At 36.8% G+C, this 23,317-nt stretch overlaps 1 protein-coding gene across 1 annotated transcript in view; it reads right to left on the bottom strand.

Annotated features, from left to right (window-relative positions):
* Window positions 1-12,532: 12,532 nt before the first annotated feature.
* Window positions 12,533-23,317, bottom strand: part of LOC149782676 (uncharacterized) — a 30,710-nt gene continuing 19,925 nt past the window's right edge. Inside the window, exon 10 of the mRNA XM_089934164.1 lies at window positions 12,533-23,130. Within this exon, the coding sequence (XP_089790290.1) occupies window positions 17,258-23,130 (5,873 nt within the window). The 3' untranslated portion in view covers window positions 12,533-17,257. The remainder of the gene's footprint in view (window positions 23,131-23,317) is intronic.

Genomic DNA, 23,317 nt, shown 5'->3' on the forward strand with positions numbered 1-23,317 from the left:
CTGTCTGCGTGGGTTCGAGTCTCGGATTCGGCCAATGTGGGTATGCAAGAAAGCTTGCCAGTAGCTTCTCAAGGGTCGGTGGTTCTTTCCGGGGATTTCCCGGGTTCTTCCTCCACCATTAATACTGGCCGCCATGTATAGCCTCTCGTGTGCTGAAAAATGGCGTTAAATTCTACAACAACAAGAACTATTTATCCAGGTCTTAATCAGTTAGATATTTTAAGGCAGAATTGTTACTGCTCTGAGCCGCATAATGAACTGGTGTTCTTTTACGATTGTCAACATCTTTGATCATATTAGGATATTTCTCAAGCAGGTACTGAGACATTTATTACTGTAGTAATGTTTCTTGAGTAGCAGTTCTACGCCATGGATCCAGGTCTTGATCAATAAGGTACTGTAAGACGAAGACGTTGCTACTCTGAGCCGCATAATGAGCTGCTGTTTCATCATAGCTATCAACCCAACTTATAATATCCAGATACTTCTTTGCCAAGCATTTAATAATTTATAATTGACTCTTTATTCATGACCTGTGTGGGAATGTTTGTTGCGTATATGTCTCACATAATAGATTCCGACTTTGCGTGCGTTGATTGACAGACGTTTCCGCCGTACGTAGCATAATGAGCTGGTGTCCTATTACAGTTATCAACCTTACTGATCCTATCAGGATATTTCTCTAACAAATACTAGGTTATTTCTTACCGACCGCTAATGCATGATAGATGATGTAAGGTTTGCTGTGTATCTGTTCTGCACCATGGATCCTGGCCTTGATCAATCAGGTATTGTAAGATAGAGATGTTACCGCCTCCAGCAGCAATATAATGAGCTAGAGGTACTTTATGTTTGTTAACCTCACTGATCACATCAGGATATTTATCTACCAAGTAATGTGTCATTTCTAGTTTATTACTCCAACATGCCATGTGTAATACCGTTTCTCCTGTTTCTGTTCGTGACTGCAGGTCAGCCTGTGTTTCACGACGTGGGTCTACTTCTGAATGATTGGTAGAATCTACTCGAGAGAAAACATTGATTAATTTACAAACCCTTTTGAAAATATCAATGTTTCCCCCATATGATACACAATGAGAAACGGTATATCCCCTCTCCTACATTGCATAATATGATTGAATAACTATCCATCAAATGAAATGCCATATCTTTGTTGCCCTCCAAGCATGCATACTGTAGGAGGTTCATTCCATCAACATCTTTACACAAAGGATCGGCATCCTGCTCAACGAGAAAGTTTAGAGCGTCTACACTTCCTCCTGCTGCCGCAGAATGGCAAACACTTCGACCTTTATAGTCAAACTAATGGACTAGTAACGGACAGTTTGCCTGTAACAATTTGACCATTTGAAGCCCTCCATGAAGGCATGCAGTATGAAGCAGACTTTCCCCATTTGTAGATCTACAGTTGATATCTACTTCGTCCATTACTATTGGTTGATTTTCTCTACCTGAAAAGAATATATATATATATATATATATATATATATATATATATATATATATATATATATATATATATATATATATATATATATATATATATATATATACACAACTGATTTATCACACTAATTAGTAGAGCATATGTCCTATCGAAACGCGTACTACTTCACTGTGAAAATTTTCTATATTCGAAACGTATCTTGCAATTTTAATGCTTATCGTCGCAACTTAATAATTATACAAAGAACAGAAACATGGAACAAGAAGATGTGTACTTTCTTACGTCATTGGAATCAATGCATGTTAAAATTTCTATGTGACATATTTTGAAAAGATGGTTAGCGCTTGAGGTAGGGACTGTATCATTACACAGTTTTCTTTACACAGTAATTTCTGATATTGCTGATGTAACGTAATCGAGCTATCATCCTTTGAAACTGAATGGCGTTTAAGAAATAACAAACACGTATGTGACAATGATAAAATGTATTCTCTCGCACTAATAATTGTAAAAAAGAAACAGGACACCGAAATAAATACAAAAGTACATCGTACCCAACTGAAAACAATGACGAACAAATAATTATTTGGAATATTCAGTAAGACTATGACATTGTGTTAGTCAAACACTATTGTGCCTCTTGTTTCTAGTCAACCACTATAGTGACATTACTCTTTATAGTCAAATACTATAAATGACATTCCCAAAATAGACAAACACTATAATGACATTTCTCCCTATAGTCAAACACTATAATGACATTTCTCCCTCTTATCAAATACTATAATGACATTTCTCATATAGTCAAACATAATGGCGTTTCTCGTATATATGACCAATGTTCACTTGATATTTCATATGTTGCTCTTGGCCCGCTTTCCCCGCTCGGTCACTTTAACCACCCAGGCCTTCCATGCACACACACGTTGGCACGTCTTCTGGAGGTCTTTCGTCTCTTCTTACTACAGCGGCCTCTAGATACATCTAGTTAGCCCGCACCCAATTATCTACACCTAGTTATCTGAATACGAGCAAACTTTCCAAATAATCTGTTTTCTGCTTATCGTCAGGTTAATAACATCTGAGCGTTTCAAACGAATCAATATCAACACACCTGAAATATTTCCTTATGGACGACTTTCTGCAATGTACGAATGACATACCATTTATTGTCTAAATAAAAAATATTATATACTAAAACTCTTAATATATATACAAGTATCTTCATTATTAGCGACAAAATGGCCAACGGACAGGAGTACCGCATATATGATCATATCCCTGTCAATAATCTGAACCATACCATCTCTCGCTACCAAATTACATAAGCCATACACTCTTAGTGAATTAAACTAAAAGTATGATAAAACAATGCAAGCCTATAATATAACATTAAACGTGTTTTGCGAAACTGAATATTAATTTGAACTAAAAAGAATATAACTCACCCAACTTGTTGGCTCAAACTAGGAAAAACATAATGGCATTTCCGCCGCGACAGCTAAACGTACAAAGAGCTTCCCTCTAATGACTATCCCAGTCAAGGTCCCTAAGTAATACATATAGTCGCGCACGGTAACATGCATTACGCACGTGACGCGCAAGCAATGTAGACGTCACGCGATGCAAGGAAAAAGTATTTACAAAAATACTATTGTGTGCCAAACACGTCACCTTAATAATACTGGAATATATGGTGGTCTAGCCAGGCCATATTATGTATTTCGTAACAGCCGCTAGCTTATACCAAACCTGCGCAAGAAAATCATTTCTGAAGTTCACGTGCGGAACAAGCAATGTGTCTGCAAGTCAGTGTATATTGCTAGTTCATCGGCTGCTACGGTTTAGTTAGCGCATGCGTCCATGAGCCTGAGAAACATTTCTTCAAGCTCATGTGTTTGTAAAAACCATGCAGAAACTGTGGAAGCGAATCAGCATGGATCTTGTGCGCATGAACAACAAAACCGGAACACGTGATTACAACACCGGAAGATCCAGAAAATCTTTGATGGTGATTTCATTGCCATCCGTAGCATAAAAAATTGAAGCTCACGTAACTAGTCTATGTTGACTCGTCCGTGGTGGAAGCATCTCAACTGCTCAAGTATGAATTTAACTATGACACCTATAACAAAATCAGGCCGAGGTCCCGATACAGCATAAAAATGGTGCACCAGGATACAGACTCATTGTTCATACATAATTGCCACTAATGATGTATACGCAGACTCAGGCGTGTTGTCGATGGTTAATGAGTTTGACACAAGCGAGTACCCGAAGGATCATCCACTGTTCAGTACCTCCAACAAGAAAGTTGTGAGGAAATTAAAAGATTAATGGGCCGGCAACCCATAGAGAAATACGCGTGACTGGGACCTAACATGTACTCGATAGTAGTTGTAACTGGTAAACATATTAAGTAGGCCAAAGAAGTTCCTCGGGTGGTGGTCGAGAAATATTTCAAGCACAACATGTACTTGGAATGTCAATGTGAGCGGCACAAATACGCAAACGCGGCCAATTTTATTCCTTCAATGAAACATCGCCGGGTTACATACCGTTGCACCAAGGTAAATTTGTGCAGCTGATTAGAAAACGACGGATGTACTCCGACAGTACAACTGTTATGTGTACGGTTATGTCTAGATCCTAAATACACTTTTTTCTTCGTGGTAGTTCCGTATTCACTGGAACGACTTGTTACTGCTCTCGCATGAATGTCCTAATTGGAGGTTCGCCTATCCTCCAACGGACGCAAAAAGGCAGCGTTTTCATTACATCGGAATGTCAATTGGGTCCGAGATCGTAAACATATCGACATAACATAATGTGTGAAAAGCACGAGATTGTCCGAATTCTATCTCCGAGGTCCACACAGCTACCGACCGATATTGATATCGAGTAGGTCTAACATGGGTGGTTGTGACAGTTTTGTAGCTCACGACAGTATGCTTCTGAATCGAGTCAACGGGTCTGTACCCAATCAATGCGTGGTTTCATTTTTCAACACTGCTATGGCCGACCGAAGCCTCGGCACTCATCAATACTTCTTGCATATATTGGTTCTGCAAGTTCACGGTTGAATCTCTACACAGTGGCTTAATCACGTCATGTGACGTCCACAATATGCTTTACCAACAACGCAGCACCGACTCCAAGAACTCCTTAGCCTTATCCACTTGCGGCCATGTTAGCAGCGAAGGTGCACATATACGTTAAATTTGTCTGCGTCACGTGTTGAATCTTTAGGCCTAAATGGCTGAGCTTACTTGTATCTGCTGACAAACATCTACAACGGTTAGCAAATACTTGTGTGGGTGACAAACAATGATCAGCCGCATGAACTCAGTATTTTCTTCTCACATCAACCCATCAAATTAAATTTTTACGTATAGCGACAATGTTTAGCAAGCTACTCTCGATTGAATGTGTGTGCGATTCTTTCCGTGCTCGCTAACTTTTCAATGGCTATTTCATCCTTCACATGCCCACGCGGACGGTAGTATATTAATTAGTTTATCATCCGTACTTGTTATATTTCGGTTTTATCTCCAACGAGCGGACTTTATCCACCTCCGAGTGGCTCGCTAGAGAACGCCGAGTACAATCTTGGCCTTCATCTCCCCTTTAATGATTCATCTCACAGTTATTTATCCTACTGGAGGATTGCTCGAATTCACGTCATGAATGAAATATTCATTTGCACGTTCATGTACATTGATATGGCTTGGTGTTTTATATGCGAGATCATGTCGGTAACATGCACAAATGAAGCGCTTTATAGATACCTTTTTGGGAACTTGTTATTTTAGTCTAATCATGTATCCAACCGTATCCCAGTAATTCTATCCAGGGATATGCTTTTCACCGACAAGTTTCTTTGTGCGTTTGCGGCCTGGCCATCACTTGATCGAACCCGAGTTGGATTCGAGGTACATGTTTTGTGGCATCGCACACAATACGAGAGCATTATTGTGTTATACAACAATTGGTATTCAACATCGCGTCACGAAAGAGAAAAGACATCTAATTTCAGTTCGCGCGCTGATCATTAGCCAGACTGGACAAGGAAAGAGTGTAAGAGTTGCTGAATTTGATCATATGATAGGATTCAAGGATTTTTCGCGTAAGCGCTTGCGCCGTTGATAACATCTTCGTTATCGACCACTGAATTCCTTTCCACGATCTATGAAGCCCCCGCTATTGACGATCTCCAATATGATGTTTGACCGACAAGACAACCTAGAAAGAATATTTTGTAGTGGCCGTCACAAACTACAGACGTAATTTATGTGACCCAATAATATGAAAACCATTCCTAAAGTGATCATGCACAGCTACAACATGTAGATAATATTTCGCGGGGGGGGGGGGGGACACGTATAGTTTTGCAAATATTCGCTGGACTTAGGGTGCTGACGCACTTTCCGTGTATGTGTTTTCGAATATGCTTGTGCGAGTCACCCGCAACCCATATTGTTTCCTCAAAAATAACTTTACTTGTAGAAAGGAATCGATTGCCTTGGAATAAGCAATTGAACAATCTTGATACAAAAATGACGAAATCTTCCAGCGATGTTACATTAGAGGCTGCTAATTGTTAATATTGATGCAGCTTGAAAAGTGTACTAGTTAATTTGGCAACAAAAACAAAACACCACAAAGTTAAGTAAATAATGTGCTATAGAATGAATGTGAGCCTGATATAAAAACCCAATGTTCCTAACGATTCAGTATTGTCCTAGTGGCGTTTACAGCAACAAGGAAAGAGGGGTCTTCCTTTGTCCTGTTCTTAAAATCCACAAAAGACAAGGCAGTGCCTTTACCTTCATTTGCTGAAGACTTAGTAACTCTGATTTTGGCTATGAATGATCCACCCTTTCGACAACTTACACTCTACCTATGAAAATAATTATTGATACACTGTCTTGAAAAATTCAAGTTTTTGTTGTACAGAGAAAAACTTGTATACCAGTCAAAGTTACCACAGTAGGAAGAAATTTCGTGCATTTTACAGGTCTTTTTAACCATGAGCAAGCAATGAATACACATTGTTATAAACCCAACAGAAAATTAACGTCAAGGAATATATTTGGCTCAAACATTATGTCATCTTGCAATGATTAAAATTTATAGGTGATTAACGTGGTTATCTCCCCTGCATTGAGACTTCCGTACCACAAAGGGGGCTATCATAATTGTGGTTGTTGTTGTTTGGGATTTAACGCCTTTTTTCAGCACAATGCACCTGAAATCAAAAGTCAATGGACTAATAGCAAAACATGAGCATGTACTCCAACCCCAACTTCATACATAATGTGTTGTTCACAGTGCTATGGCAATACCTTTTCTTGTATCATAAATTTTAGAAACACGTATACTAAACAGCTTCGTACAATTCAGATTAGTTGCCTTCAAGGATACTCAACTTGACTTGAACATACGTGTCTATGTTATCGGTGGCTAGTTCTTCTTCTTAACAGACTGTTCATTTTACACGGTCTAAATACCGTGAAGTAGCTTTATGAGATGCACCTGCCTCATTTTCGTTTGAAGAACAACTCAGGCCCGAAATACCTAATTGTTAAATAGCTATCGCTGGAAAAAGGCACGTGAATTAATAAATAAGGTCCAATTTACGAAACCCTATGCCTTCAACCCGCAAAGAAGTACGTTTGGTCAAAGATGAATTTGATTAGTTCAATAGTTCCATTAATATTATCTCAAATATAAAAGAAAATCGAAACAAATCCAGGAAACAACATTTATTAAAATAGAAAACACTGTCACCAGTACAACACTATGAAAACAATATGAAAACAGTGGCGTAGCAAGTAATTCTGCCTCCCTTCACATTTGCGAGGGTAGCTTGGGCGGTTGCTTGCTGGTGCTTGATAATTATTATTATTAGTAGTAGTAGTGGTAACTAGTAGTAATAGTTATGTAATTACAAATTAATAATTTCAATTCTTTAGGAGAATGACAGAAAATAAGTAGACAATATAGATATACCTGATGCAACAAATGGATATTAGGTATGACCAAGACATAGCAAATAATGGAATAAGTTCATAATGTTCATGTCTAAATATAACCATGAAAAACGGGGGAAAACGGGCTGTCATTATCTGAAGGTGATAGCGAGTCAACACTATGTTGGCCTAAAATGTCGAGTCTCAACTAAGCATCGATGCCGAAGTAATCATGATACGCGAAGTGTCGCCTGATACATCACTGACGATTCTGTAGTAGATCGCAGTGGAAATGGGAGAAGTGTCCTCCCTTTGGTGATTTTATAGAATACAGTAAACAACGATACGAATCCTTGAGATTGTGTTATATTTTTTTTTAATCTTACCTCATATAAAATGGTGTGCCTATGACGTGTACCAGTTTTCAGAAACAAATATCTCATAGCACTGAATTCTACATAGACTATATCAGATATCACTTTCATCTGAGAAATACTTTTTCGATATGAAGTCTTCAAATATTTTCGTAACTAATGTTATAAGGCATCGCCATGTTGGCAGAATCCCATTGACTACAGTGAACAAAATTGTTAAGAATCATATTTAAAACTTGCAGTGGAAATTGCACGTCTAGTAGTTTTAAAATCGAGATATCTAGTAATGAAGCCTAAAGCAGTAAACTTTATCTGTTTTAGTTTGTATTTAAAGTTTAGTAAAGAGAATTAACACCATATTTTAAAGGCAATGTAAACTGGGTACAACGAAGTGATTCTGCAATAAAAACAAATTAAGTTCCTGAAAGAAATAGGGGAAATTTTACTCATTAAGTTGAAAATATTTGTTGCAAACGAGCAATTTTAAATTATTAATTCTCTTTAAAAGTATCAATAGTATTAAGTACTGCTTTCTTGTTGTTGTAGTTTAAGTTTGTTTTTAGGTTTTTTCTCTCGCAAACCTGTTTATTTTGCCCTTACAACGAGCACATAGAGTATCATACCTGTAAAAGTCCATTTAACTAATATGTGTTAAACATCAAAACCGTCTTTTGAATACAACATACCAAGAATATCGTACCTAACTTATCATGTACAGTATGGTGCAGAGTTGACAGTGTAACTATGCTTCAAGAGATTTAATGTCTTGAAATGTCGTTATTGATTTACCTGTTTACAATGCGCTGTTATTGTATAACGTTCATTGTTGGTTAGAGGATAAAAGACAACGACGAGGCCCAGCGGAAGGTCTTGCCATTGTCCTTAATAGCGTTTTGTGGATATCTTTTGTTTCTTTCGAACGTCCATTCGCTGCCTTTTATTAACAAACTGGGAAACAGCAATGAACGGAAACGTTTTATTTTATATATAGATTGCCTCACAATGAATACATCAAAGTATAACAGTGTTTAATAGAGATATGGTACCAGAAGTAGGGAGGATGTATCATGCAAACAATTGAAGATATGACTTCTTTTACTTGACAGTGGCATGTTATTTGGGACCGGCACTTCTTTATCTTCTTTAATATGTTCATTTCAACTATTTGGTTTACAAAATGGCGTGCCATTTCTGGTGGTGGGGTGGGGGTGACGGGTCTAAATGAGCAACACAGAGGGCGAATCCTACAAAATTTAGAAGGTTCCAAATGTCGAAATAAGATTTCCACAAGGAGGGGTTTTCAACCAGAAATAACGTCGACTACGTTTCAAGAGGAACTCTCGGAGAAATGAGCCTCTTTGGAAGGCACTCCTGAGTTAGTACAAATACGGTTTCTGGTTGAAAAACCCATTAATGGCGCTTCGATTACAAAAAATGAACCAATTCGTTGTCGTCGCCCTCCCTGCTGCCATGAATTAAATTTTTTTATCAAGACCAACTCGATACCGTGTTCTAGGATCATGTAAATTTATTGTCATAAATCCGTGTGGGTTTGATTGAGCACGACTAAAGAAATTTTTAAATTTATTCATCTCCATATCACCGCTACACCAGGTCTGATGAATATTTCGTAACGTGTGAGTATCAAAGACAGTAAGAATATTACAGTTATCCCTGATCACTTTAGGAATTTGTATATATCGCTGGGTTACATAAATTACATCTGTGTTTTTGTGTCTACCTCTGGAAAATATCCTGGCAGGATTGGACTTCTTATCCAGCATTACATCATCGTAAACAACTAAATTATTAATAAATCCATCAATATCATCAATACTTGGCGCTTCATTAATGTCAGTTATAAATTCAACAACATCATATCCGCTCTCATTTAACGATTTTGCACTTTTATTAAAATCTTTTAACACTTCGTAGCATCGTTGATCATCAACTGAAGGTGCCACCAAATACAACTTGTCCCACTTCATCCACTTCATTATTAAATTAAGTAACAACTGCGTCTTACCACTCCCAGATGGACCAATAATAATCATACGAACAGAATTTGGTAGCGCTGCGTGATGCTTAACTGGTTCTCGTTTCCTTGTAGCAGAAAAGTCAGTGATTTACAGCAGAATAATATAAAATAAATATGGATTTATACTGTGTGAAATGCTGGGTGCGTACGCCAACAAGTGATCTAACAACCATTACAACAAACAATAACAGATCCGCGGTTACGGGCAAGTGTGAACGATGCGGTACAAAGAAATTTAAATTTATTCCCAAATAAGGTGAAAAACCAAAGCCAAAACCAAAACCAAAGCAAAAGCCAGAGCCAAAGTCAAAGCCAAAGTCAAGTAAAAAAAAAAGCAACACGCGGGTGTTATTGCAGCAAAATTAACAAAATTACCTGGAACTCCGTGGGCTAAATACCCAGGAGAAAAACGCCTCCCAGGATATAATTTATGTGGCCCTGGAACCAGACTGGATATCAGACTTGATGACCAAGATCAACCAAAACCAGGTGAGTATCTGATAAACGCTATTGAAAAGGCGTCTCATGCTCATGATGTAGCTTATAAAAGTAAAAATCTACAAGATAGGCATCTCGCGGATGTGAAATTATTTCACGCGCTAAATTCTATTACGAATAAATCTTTTAAAGAATCATTAGCTAATTGGTTGGTTAGATCCGCAATGAAAGGTAAATTAGCGTTAGGTGCTGGTAATTAATTATAAATGGAGTCGATTTATTATTCCCCAAGAGGTATTCTAAACAACTTTGAGCAGTTGCAATATAGAAGTTGCTTTTATATGTGCCAAATATACGTGATAGTGCGTATACGCCCGTGACCTTACTTGAATCACTTAATTGTTCATGCACATTTGAATTCGAATTAAACCTTTGCATATAAGAAAGTATTTTAGTTGACGCATATTATTTTTCCAACTGAAGCTAGACACGAACATAATCTTCACTAAGTTTCATTTGAAATTACCTTAAATAATTATATTTCTGTTTTTTTTTCTAGAAAAAATATTGTTCAATTGAGAACAATCGAATCAGTTCTGCTAAGAGAACAAGTCAATCATAGCTTACATCTGCCACAGGATTTGTGTACAAAGGAACATTTAAGGCAGCATCGTGTGTGTGTGTGTGTGTGTGTGTGAGAGAGAGAGAGAGAGAGAGAGAGAGGGAGAGATTGTGTCTCTCCAATTGAAGCAATTGGGATTTGATTTAAGCCCTCTGCTAATATACATCAATACATATTTGGTGCGTCGTATTGGAAATACATATTGCTGCATTCGCACAATTTTTGATATATTTATGCTGATATAACCTCTTTTCCTAGAGACAGAGGGAAACATATTCGTCTGTGGAGTTGGAAAAATACAAGTTATAGCACACGACGGTTTAATTAACTTGTTGCAAAAAGGAGTGATTTCATGCTCTATTCATTGCAGGTGTTCGTAGTTCCCATTTCAGTTGTGACGTTTTGATTGCCGAGGATACTTATAATGTGTGCTTAACATTTGTACATCAATGTAGATTGTACTTAAAGACATTTTTCATTTGTTTACATAGCTAACATTTGTCCATGATTGTAGGTTAGAAACAGGTTGTTTATGAGCATAAGAATTTTTGATAATCAATCGTGTTTACACTTTAATTCTAATTGTCCATTGAGAGTAATTACATCTAGGTCGGGTTAGATGTGAATATAAGGGAACTTGGTAAACAAATCATTCACTCATTCCTTTCATCCTTTCATTTATTCATTCATTCGTTCTTATTTTATATCATAATGTGGGAATCCAGGATCAGAGTTCGAAATTGTGTTCAGATAATTCGAGAGAAATTACTTATTTAAATTATACATTGGAATAACTAAGTGCTCATTGGCTTTGGATTAGTATATTATTTTGGAATTATTCAGAATACATTCAAAGACATTCTGGATTACATCATGGTGGTGCATCACGATATTCAAAACTATCGGAATACAATTGGAACATTCTGTACTTTTGGACCATTGACAGGACATTGAGGAATATTCGGGATTTTATTCACAATTCAGTATATGATTCAAACATTTCACTTTGCAGCTTAGAGTAATAAATTGTTAGTGGATTTTCCTACACTTGTTGGTTACGCTTCTTTCTCTTAAATATTGTAAAACCTCGACTCGTAACAGTACATATATTTTGTTACAAGTCTATACCCTTAAAATAATTAACACAAAACAGTGAAAGACAACAAGCTTTGCAAAATTTAACAGATAATATCTTTCCCTAGAATACAAAGTAAAAATGAGAAAAAGGAAATTACGGTACTGCGAATTAAATCCCAAAATAATCCAGGAATTACAAACACAAGTCCTAGTAATTTTAAGTCTTGAATAAAGTCAAGTACAAGTCCCAAAGAAATCCAAATCTGAAGGCGATGACGTGTCTGTTATAGCTTATACAGCGTTAATGTGTCAACAGTCGTTTGTTGAATCAGAGTAATATAATTCCAGGTTTGAATTCAATATAAATCCTAGTGAATGTCTCTTTCCAAGAATTTTATCAGAGCACTTTTGTATTTCTAGAGTAAATAATCAATTGAATTCAATAATTTGAAGAAGAAAAAAAATGATTCATCCCAACTTGACACAACATAATACAGCTTGAAAGGGCTAGATGTTAGAGCAAGAATGACCAAGTCCTTACAATTACCAGATTATATAGTTCTTTACTTGACCTCAGGTCACAATTAGCATTTTCTATAAAAAAAATTACCTAACAGAAAATGACCTTTAAGAATGACCTTTATGTTTACAAAACAAAAACAATAACCTGTAAAATTCAATGTGGAATTTGCAAAACCTTGATCCAAATAAACATATTTACTTCTATTAATAATGATACTGATATTAAGCATATACACTAAGGCAATACTTCAGCCATTTATTAGTTGTTTACACAAAATAAAGTATAAAAAGGTCAATCAGGACAAGCAGAAATGAACTCAACTTTGCACAAGGACATATCCAACATGCAATGTTACATTGCAATAGCATATAATGAAATAAAATAAAACAAAACTAACAAACAAACATATATATAGTACGTACGCGGCAATGTGGGTATGTGAGAAAGTTTTCCAGTAGTTTCTCGTTGGTTCGTGGGTCGGTGGTTCTTCCCGTGGTTTTCCCGGGTTCTTCCTCCACCTTTAATATTGGCCGTCATTCATAGCATATTGTGTGCTGAAACCCCACAACAACAACAACTACTTACGAGTTAGAGAAGAACAAAATATACGGGTGTATGACAAGTGGGATATCTAATTAATATAGACATTTCTATTTTTTATGCATTAGTAATCACTAACTCAAAATAAAATAAGTAAAATTGAAGAGCGTATTTGTTGAGTCACCTTTTGCATGTGTCAACTCAGATCTGATTTCTTCATACATTGTCACGGAACGTCCTGAGCAGATAAACGGCACTCGAATTTCACTTCCATTTTCAATAACTTCATCATAAATAAGGTAGGAATTTAGACATTTTTCAAAAACGCTTAATATAGTTTGCTTTAGGTATGAGTACCATTTTCACTCAGTCACGAAGACTGATTATTTACTGTTGAAATATCTAGTCACGGTTGTTTTTCTGCCCAGATAGTTTCGTTGTTTGTGGCTTTGTGTCGTTTGTGTGCATAACTTATGTGTTGTTGATGTTACTTGAATTTGCTATAACATGTAATGAAATTACTCCATATTCCGAAATGGTGTCGCAAATATATTTGTCATTTCGAGATTCCAAAAGAGCACCAAAGTGTAATCATTAAAACCCATCAACGGGCTGAAGTCATTATAAAATAACAATATCCATTCATCGCTTTTCACCGGAAGTGTGTAATTTTGAAAGAAATAAAAGACGTATTCGGAACAAAACTTTAGCATGTCAGTGTGCGTGTTTGTACATTTGTGTGTGAGTGTGTGTTGTTCAAGTATTTATGTTGATATGCCTTTAAACGACGTTAGGTATAGTGAGGATTCGGGTTAATTTTACAGTTGTAAGTTGCCTTATAAATATGTCTACAAGATACGAGATCGCAAATATTTTTTAATGATGGACAGAAAGATATAACACACTAAAAGATATAACAGTGCATTTCAGTTCTTATTACAAAGGTGTCTAATCTTCAGCATAATTTCATTGACATAAATTGCTTTCTTATTATAAAGAATACATGCAAAAATGGAATATAGAAACGAAAACATATTTAAATTTGGAAAATCTTATATACTAGTATACTAGTATGACAAAATATTTAATTACCAATAGATATGTACCTTAATAACGTTGAGCAGAATATGACATGGCGTATCTAATACACTTATTCCAAGACATGTAATGCATACATACATAGATACATACATACATACATACATACATACATACATACATACATACATACATACATACATACATACACACACATACATACATATTTGAAGAAACATAATTATTTTCTCTGTCTCTGATTCAATTAAATAATTCTTTGATATTGTTAAATTATATATATTTTAAATTTATGAAAAAGTTCCTAGGACGTGTACAAATTCCTAGGACGTGTAATGTGTATTGTGTTATATAAGTGGATATGTTATACTGTTAAAACAACCATCAGAAGATATTCACCTTGATCCAAAACATTAAATTATCTACCCAATTAACTATATATTACTACTGAAATAAATTAGTCAATGAATTCATGATTACAATCTCAACAAACATAATATATTTAAACATCATTTGTAAAATAGTTATGTACATTCACTATCGAGAGGAGATTGTCTTGAACCAGTGTACAACGGGTACATATCATCGAAGTGGGGGGAACCAGTAGGTTTTTCACTAACTTCACTAATCGCCTATATAAGTCAAAGTGTGTTGGCTAGCAAAAGTAAAATATACTAAAGTACCAGATTTCTTACTATATCCAGGCGATAGTCAGCCGTTTTCTGTTTATGTTCTGCTGCACATCGCAAATAAAATATCAGTAATAACATAATTCTTTAATAATTCAAGCAAATCCATATATTAAACAAAATTGAAGAGAAAGGTATATATCTATTATTGGGTTTGAATTAGGTTTGTCTGCATACTTGCCACGCAAGCGTCAAAAACATAACTCAGGTTTCTAGGTTATAATGCTATAGGCTCAGCAGTTAAATTATTGTATTTCACCCAAGTGAGTTATCACAAATATTTCACTTGAAAAATCCAGTAATTAATGGCCTATAATAAAATTAAAGCTATTATTTATATATAAATTGTAAGATAAATATGTACATTCGTGTACATAACAAACCATTCTTGATCATTGGTTTTATATGAACTATATCTGAACAAAACTTTGGATAAGCTAATAATGGTACTAGTAAGTTGTTAGTTACATAATGATCTCGCTAAGCACTATCAGGTAAACGAATTTCTCTCACCAACATATACAAAATACAAAATGATCTTTAAAAGTGCAGACTAAATGGGTATAATTCATTCACGTTCCAAAATAATATGTTTTCTGCCCTCCTTCTAAATATTTAATGTTACAATGTTAATATTAGTGCTAATCTATGCATTGCAAATCTTCGTTATCTTTGGCCTTTAGGCAAATTTCTCAAACACTATTTGCTACAAAGTAATATAACATTGTGTGTGTAGATACTGTGTTCTTAACACACACCACTACGCTGAATGTAGGTCATTATGACTCACGATTTACGCAACAGTAACTTTTGCTATGTTCATGTTAGTTTCAAGTTCAGCGGTGTGGTCACATTGTTTTATGTATGGATAAATCCTGATCATTACAACATGAACAGACCAAAAATTATTTCACGCTTCATTGATTACTGTAAACTTGTAAGCACCTATCGGAAGGACACGCAGAGTTAATCAACTTACGCAAGCATGGGTGGGTACCGAACCTGTGTCACAAGGATTACGAGTGCAACTCTCTACCAAATTAACTTCTTTTGTTGAATTTTGTGAACTGCATTTTTCAAGATTGGAATTTAAATACCAAAAAAAATGATTTTCTTTACGGTGCACTTGGTTGAAATTCATTTATTTTAAAATAAATAAATATATTTTGATAAGACTGTGTCAATAATCCGCATTTTCAAGATGGTGTATGTATAACATGATGACAGAGGACAAAGCAATGCTGGCAAACGAAGTAAGCGCAGCTAATCTAGTCAGAGAATATGTTTCTAAATTTGTCTTCCCTATGAAGATAGCATCAGTCAAAAGGCTTGCAAAGAGTGGATAATACTGAAATGTTCCGCATATATTCTGACTACCAATCCGAAGAGTTAGTTTTCATATAAATTGTATTGAAAAATAACAAATTGTTTATGTCTATTGAACGTGTGAATTCTGAAAATAGTATAATCATGCGCTTGGCTGTTAGTACGTTTAAGCTACTGACTGAGAAATGTTCTATATAAAATCAACTGATGATGACAATGGACAATGATAGTTTCCAGAATCCGGGTATGCGTGAGGAGATAATTCACACGAGCATATGAGTGTGAGCATAAATGTGCTACTTATGTATCATACAATTATAAATTTTACATTCAAATTATGTCTGAACTTTCAATATTAATATCTGTACAATTTGCTTCTTAATTACTTAGGATCATCGTTTGCAAAGGATGACAATGGAAGTTAATTAGCCATTTTAAGCACAAAGTAATGGTCATATGCCTCCTCGTTCGTTGCCAACCCTGCGTGGCAGGACTGCATTGACGCAATGTAAACCAGATCTGTTAATAATTACATGTATCAAAGCCAGTCAAATTTTCAGATATTCTGCCTGATTACAATGATGCTAAGTATACTTTATTATCAACAAGATAAAATAAATTTGAAAATGTGTTCAAGTGTTTGAGTTAGTGAGCTTAATTCGTTACCACCCTTCCCAGTTCCTACATCTTTTGCTCATCCATCGCGACATCGATCTGATATTATTTTATGTAAATCATGAAAGACCTTACAACATAGCCTTGCCTCTTGAGAAATGTATCTTTTAATCACTTGAAAAGTAGGCTGATGTTACCTGGAATGAACAATATTTAAACAAATTATATTAAACCGACAACTAATAATTTCTTGATGTTTCATTAAATATTTTAATTGTTTTCCTTGTTTCTGTTATTGTTTTCTTGCAACATTATATATGTTTTGTTTCCAAAACAGCTTCGAAGTAAAACTAAATTAGTAAAACCCTCTGTTATCATATCAGAATAGTTTTGACATGTATTTGCCGATTTATAACTCAGCAGCTATTCACGACTTTGGAAGCAGTTTCATGTATAGCCGTTCTGTACCATGGATGCAGACCTTGATTAATTAGCGTTTTTAAGACAAAACATTACTGTTCAAAAGTGCATATTGAACTGAACCTTACTGACCATCTCAGGATATTTATCTACCAAATATTTTACCATGTTTATCCGGGCGGCAATGAGTGCTAGGTGTAGTAATGTTTGTTGTGTGTCTGTTCTACACCATGGATCCAGACCTTCATCAATTAGGTATTGTAAGAGAGAGACATTACCACTCTGAGCAGCACAATGACCTGAAGTTCTTCTACAACTGTCGACCTCATTGATCATATCAGGATATTTGTCTGCCAAGTATTTACTTACTTCTAACTGACCAGCGCTACATGCCCTGTGTAGCAATGTTTCTTGTGTATCTGTTCTACACCAAGGATCCAAACCTTTATCAATTAGGTACTGTAAGATAGACACGTTACCCCTTTGAGCTGCATAATGAGCTGGGGTTTCTCTACAGTTATTAACCTCATTGATCATATCAGGGTATTTCATAAGCAGGTACTGAGTCATTTCCAACTGCCCAGAAATGCATGATATATGAAGCAATGTTTCTTGTGTATCTGTTCGACGCCATGGATCCAAACCTTGATCAATTAGGTATTGTAACACAGAGACCTTACCGCTCTGAGCAGCATAAAAAGCACAGGACTTTCCACAATCGCTAACCTTGTTGATCATACCAGGATATTTCTCAACCAAGTATTGGGTCATTTCTAGCTGGCCAGCAATGCATGACATGTGGAGTAATGTTTCTTGTGTAGCAGTTCTGCACCATGGATCCAAGCCGTGATCAATCAGGTATTGTAAAACGGACACGTTATTGCTCTGAGCAGCATAATGAGCTGGTGTTGCTTTACGCATGTCAGTCTTATTGATCATGGCAGGATATTTCTCAACTAAATATCTGCTCATTTCCAACTTACCAGCATTGCAGGATCTATGTAGTAATGTTTCTTGTGTAAATGTTCTACACCAAGGATCGACACCTTTGTCAATCAGGTATTGTAATACAGAGACGTTACCACTCTGAGCAGCATAATGAGCAGGTGATTTTCTACAATTATCAGTCATAATAAAATACATCATAAGAGGGTATTTTGTTACCAGGTAATGTGTCATTTCCAGCTGACCAGCAATGCATGACATGTGTAGTAATGTTTGATGTGTAGCAGTTCTGCACCAAGGATCCAGGCCTTGATCAATCAAGTACTGCAAGACGGAAACTTTATTGCTCTGAGCGGCATAATGAGCGGGTGTTCCTTTAAAACTGTCAACCTTATTGATCATGTCAGGATATTTTTCCACCAGGTATCTGCTCATTTCTAACTTACCAGCATTGCATGACCTATGGAGTAAAGTTTCTTGTGTAGTTGTTCTACACCATGGGTCTAAAGCTTGACGAATTAGGTATTGTAACAGAGAGACGTTACCGTTCTGAGCAGCATAATGACCTGGTGTTCTGTTACAATTGTCAACCTGATTGATCATATCAGGATATGTCTCTGCCAAGTAGATGGACATTTCTAACTCACCAGCAATGCATGATATGTGGAGCAATGTTTCTTGTGTAGCTGTTCTACACCACGGATCCAGGCCTTGATCTATCAAGTATTGTAAGACGGAAATATTTCCGCCCAGAGCAGCATCATGACCAGTTGTTCTTTTATGCATGTCAACCTCATTGATCATATCAGGATATTTTTCAACCAAGTATTGGGTCATTTCTAACTTACCGACAGTGCATGACATGTGCAGCAATGTTTCTTGTATAACTGTTCTACACCTTGGATCCAACCCTTGATCAATTAGGTACTGCAAGACAGAGATGTTACCTCCAATAGCAGCATAATGGCCTGGTGTATTTTTACTATTATTAACCTTATTTATCATGTCAGGGTATTTCTGAATCAAGAACTGGGCCATTTCTAACTGACCGACAATGCATGCCTTGTGGAGCAATGTATCTTGTTTAACTGTTCTACACCAAGGATCCAGACCTTGATCAATCAGGTATTTTAAAACGGAGACATTGCTGCTCTGAGAGGCATAATGACCAGGTGTTCCTTGAAAATTGTCAACCTCACTGATCATACCAGGGTATCTTTCAACCAAGAAGTGGGTCATTTCTAACTGGCCGCAAATGCATGCTTTGTGGAGCAATGTTTCATGTGTAGCTGATCTACTCCAAGGATCGAACCCTTGATCAAGTAGGTACTGTAAAACAGAGATGTTATTGCTTTGAGCAGCATAGTGACCTGGTGTTCTTTTACGCTTGTCAACTTTATTGATCATATCAGGATATTTTTCAATCAAGTATTGGGTCATTTCTAACTGACCGGCAATGCATGCCTTGTGGAGCAATGTTTCTTGTGTAGCTGTTCTACACCATGGATTCATGCCTTTATCAATCAGGTATTGTAGGACAGATACATTCCCGCTCTGAGCAGCATAATGACCTGATGTTGCGTTATAATTATTAACTTCACTTATCATATCAGGGTATGTCTCTACCAAGTAGTAGGTCATTTCTAACTGATATGCAAAGTACAACAAGGGCAGCAATGTTTCATGTGTAACTGTTTTACACCGTGCATCCAAACCTTGATCAATCAGGTTCTGCAAGACAGAGACATCACATCGCGCAACAGGGCCATTCGCAGGTGTTGGTTTACAATCGTACACCTGATTGATCATATCAGGGTATTTCTGAACCACGTATTTGGTAATTACCAAATGCCTGGCAATGCATGCCTTGTGGAGTAATGTTTCTTGTGTATCTGTTCTACACCATGGATCCAGACCTTGGTCTATCAGGTATTTTAAGACAGAAACGTTACTGCTCAGAGCAGCATAATGGCCTGGTGTTTCTTTTCGACTTTCAGTCTCATTGATCATTTCAGGATATTTATCTACCAAGTACTGGGTCATTTCTAACTGACCAGCAATGCATGACATGTGGAGCAATGTTTCGTTTGTAGCTGTTCTACAACGTGGATCCAGGCCTTGATCAATCAGATATTGTAAGACAGTGATATTATTGCTCTGCGCAGCAAAATGACCTGCTGTTCCATTACAATGTTCAACCTCTTTCATCATATCAGGATATTTTTCAACCAAGTATTGGGTCATTTCTAACTGACCTGCAATGCATGACCTGTGTAGTAACGTTTCATGTGTAGATGTTTTACACCATGGATCCAGGCCGTGATCAATTAAGTATTGTAACACTGAAATGTTACCGCTCTGCGCAGCAAAATGACCCGGTGTTTCTTTACCATTCCCAACATCTTTCAACATATCAGGATACTTTTCCACTAAGTACTGGGTCATTTCTGACTGACCAGCAATGCATGACCTGTGTAACAAAGTTTCTAGCGTAGATGTTTTACACCATGGATCCAGGCCGTGATCAATTAAGTATTGTAAGACAGAGATGTTACCGCTCTGAGCGGCATAATGACCTGGTGTTCTTTTATCATCATCAACCTCATTGACCATATCAGGATATTTTTCAATTAGGTAGTCAGCCATTTCTAACTGACCGGCAATGCATGCCTTGTGAAGTAATGTTTCTTGTGTAACCGTTCGAGACCATGGATCCAGGCCTTGATCAATGAGGTATTGTAAGAGGAAAATGTTACTGCTCGTCGCAGCATAATGCGCTGGTGTTTCTTTACAATATTCAACCTCTTTTATCATAGCGGGATATTTCTCTACCAAGTATTTGCTCATCTCTAACTGACCGGCAATGCATGAATGGTGGAGTAATGTTTGCTGCTGTACCGATGTAGACATAGCATCCAGACCTTGATCAATCAGGTATTGTAAGATGGAGATGTTACCGCCGTAAGCAGCACTCTGTGTTGGTGTTTCTTTGGAACTGTCAACCTCATTGATCATATCAGGATAGTTCTCTACCAAGTATTTGCTTATCTCGCACTGACCAGCGATGCATGAATGGTGGAGTAATGTTTGTTGGTGTACTGATTTACGCCATGGATCCAGACCTTGATCAATTAGGTATTGTAAGACGTGTACGTTACCGCCATACGCAGCATAATGACCCGGTGTTTCTTCATATTTGTCAACCATATTGATCATATCAGGATATTTCTCTACCAAGTATTTGCTAATCTCTAAGCTACCGCTAACGGATGACACATGTAGCAATGTCTCTTGTGTACATGTTCTACTCCATGGATCCAGGCCTTGATCAATTAGATATTGTAAGACAGAGACGTTAATACTCTGAGCAGCATAATGACCTGGTGTTTCGTTACGCTTGTTAACCTCATGGATCATTTCAGGATATTTTTTAACCAAGTACTGCGTCGTTTCCAACCGACCGGCAATACATGACATGTGTAGGAATGTCTCTTGTGTAGCTGTTCTACACCATGGATGCAGTCCATGATCAATTATGTATTGTAAGACACAGATGTTACTGCTCTGAGCAGCAAAATGTCCTGCTGTCCTTTTACAATTGTCAACCTCTTTGACCATCTCAGGATATTTTTCCACCAAGTACTGGGTCATTTCCATCTGACCGTCAATACATGACATGTGTAGTAATGTTTCTTGTGTAGCAGTTCTGCACCATGGATCCAGGCCTTGATCAATTAGGTATTGTAAGACGAAGACGTTACTGCTCCGAGTAACATAATGAGCTGGTGATCGATTATAACTGTCAACAGCATGGATCATATCAGGATAAGTTTCCACTAAGTACTTGGTCATTTCTAATACACAGCCAACACATGACTTATGTAGTAAAGTTTCTTGCTTTGCTGTTCTACACCATGGATCCAGACCATTACCAATTAAGTACTGAAGAACGGATATGTTACCATTCTCAGCTGCATAATGAGCTGTTGTTTCGTTACAGCTGTCAACCGCACTAATGATATCTGGATAGTTCTGTACCAAGTATTTCATAATTTCTAAGTGGCTCTTCGTGCATGACCTGTGTGATAATATTTGTTGTGTAGCTCTTCCAGACCACAGATCCAGGTCTTGGGCAATCATGGGTTGTATGACAGATACGTTACCGCCATAAGCAGCATAATGAGCCGGAGTCCTGTTACAGTTATCAGCCTTATTGATCATATCAGGATATTTCTCTAGCAAATATGCGGCTATTTCCAACCAACCGCTAATGCATGACATGTGCAGTAATGTTTGCTGTGTATCGGTTCTATACCATGGATCCAGGCCTTGATCAATTAGATATTGTAAGACAGAGATGTTACCGCCTTCAGCCGCATAATGGGTCAAGGAAGCTTTATATTTGTTAACCACCTTAATCATATCAGGATATGTTTCCGCCAAGTATTTTGTCATTTCTAGTTTACCACCTAGACATGCCATGTGTAGTAATGTTTCTCCTGTTTCTGTGAGTGTATTTAAATCAGCCTGTTTTTCAAGATCTGGTTCTTCTTCTTCAGACTGATTGGCAGAATCTACTCTTGAAGTCACATTGATTAATTTACAAACTCTTTTGAAAATATCAATGTCCCCTCCATATGCCGCACAATGAGAAACGGTATATCCCCCCCTTCCTACACTGCATAACATGATTGAATAACTATCCATCAAATGAAGAGACATCTCTTTGTTGCCCTCCAAGCATGCATACTGTAGGAGGTTCATTCCATCAACATCTTTACACAAAGGATCTGCACCCTTTTGAACAAGAAAGTTTAGCACGTCTACACTTCCTCCTGCTGCCGCAGAATGGCACACGCTTCTACCTTTACTGTCAAACTGATGGACTAGTAATGGACATTTTGACAGTAACAATTGGACCGTATGAAGTCTTCCATGAAGGCATGCAGTATGAAGCAGACTTTCTCCATTTTTAGATCTACAGTTGATATCTTCTCCGTCCATTACTATTGGTTGATTTTCTCTACCTGAAAAGAATATATATATATATATATATATATATATATATATATATATATATATATATATATATATATATATATATATATATATATATATATATAATACATAGTAACAATATGTAATATCGAAATGCGTACTACTTCAATGTCAACATTTGCTATATTCGTGTCGTTTCTTGCAATTTTAATGTTT

This window comes from Sinohyriopsis cumingii, chromosome 15, assembly GCF_028554795.1.
Source record: "Sinohyriopsis cumingii isolate HCF-2022 chromosome 15, ASM2855479v2, whole genome shotgun sequence".
NCBI lineage: Eukaryota > Metazoa > Mollusca > Bivalvia > Unionida > Unionidae > Sinohyriopsis > Sinohyriopsis cumingii.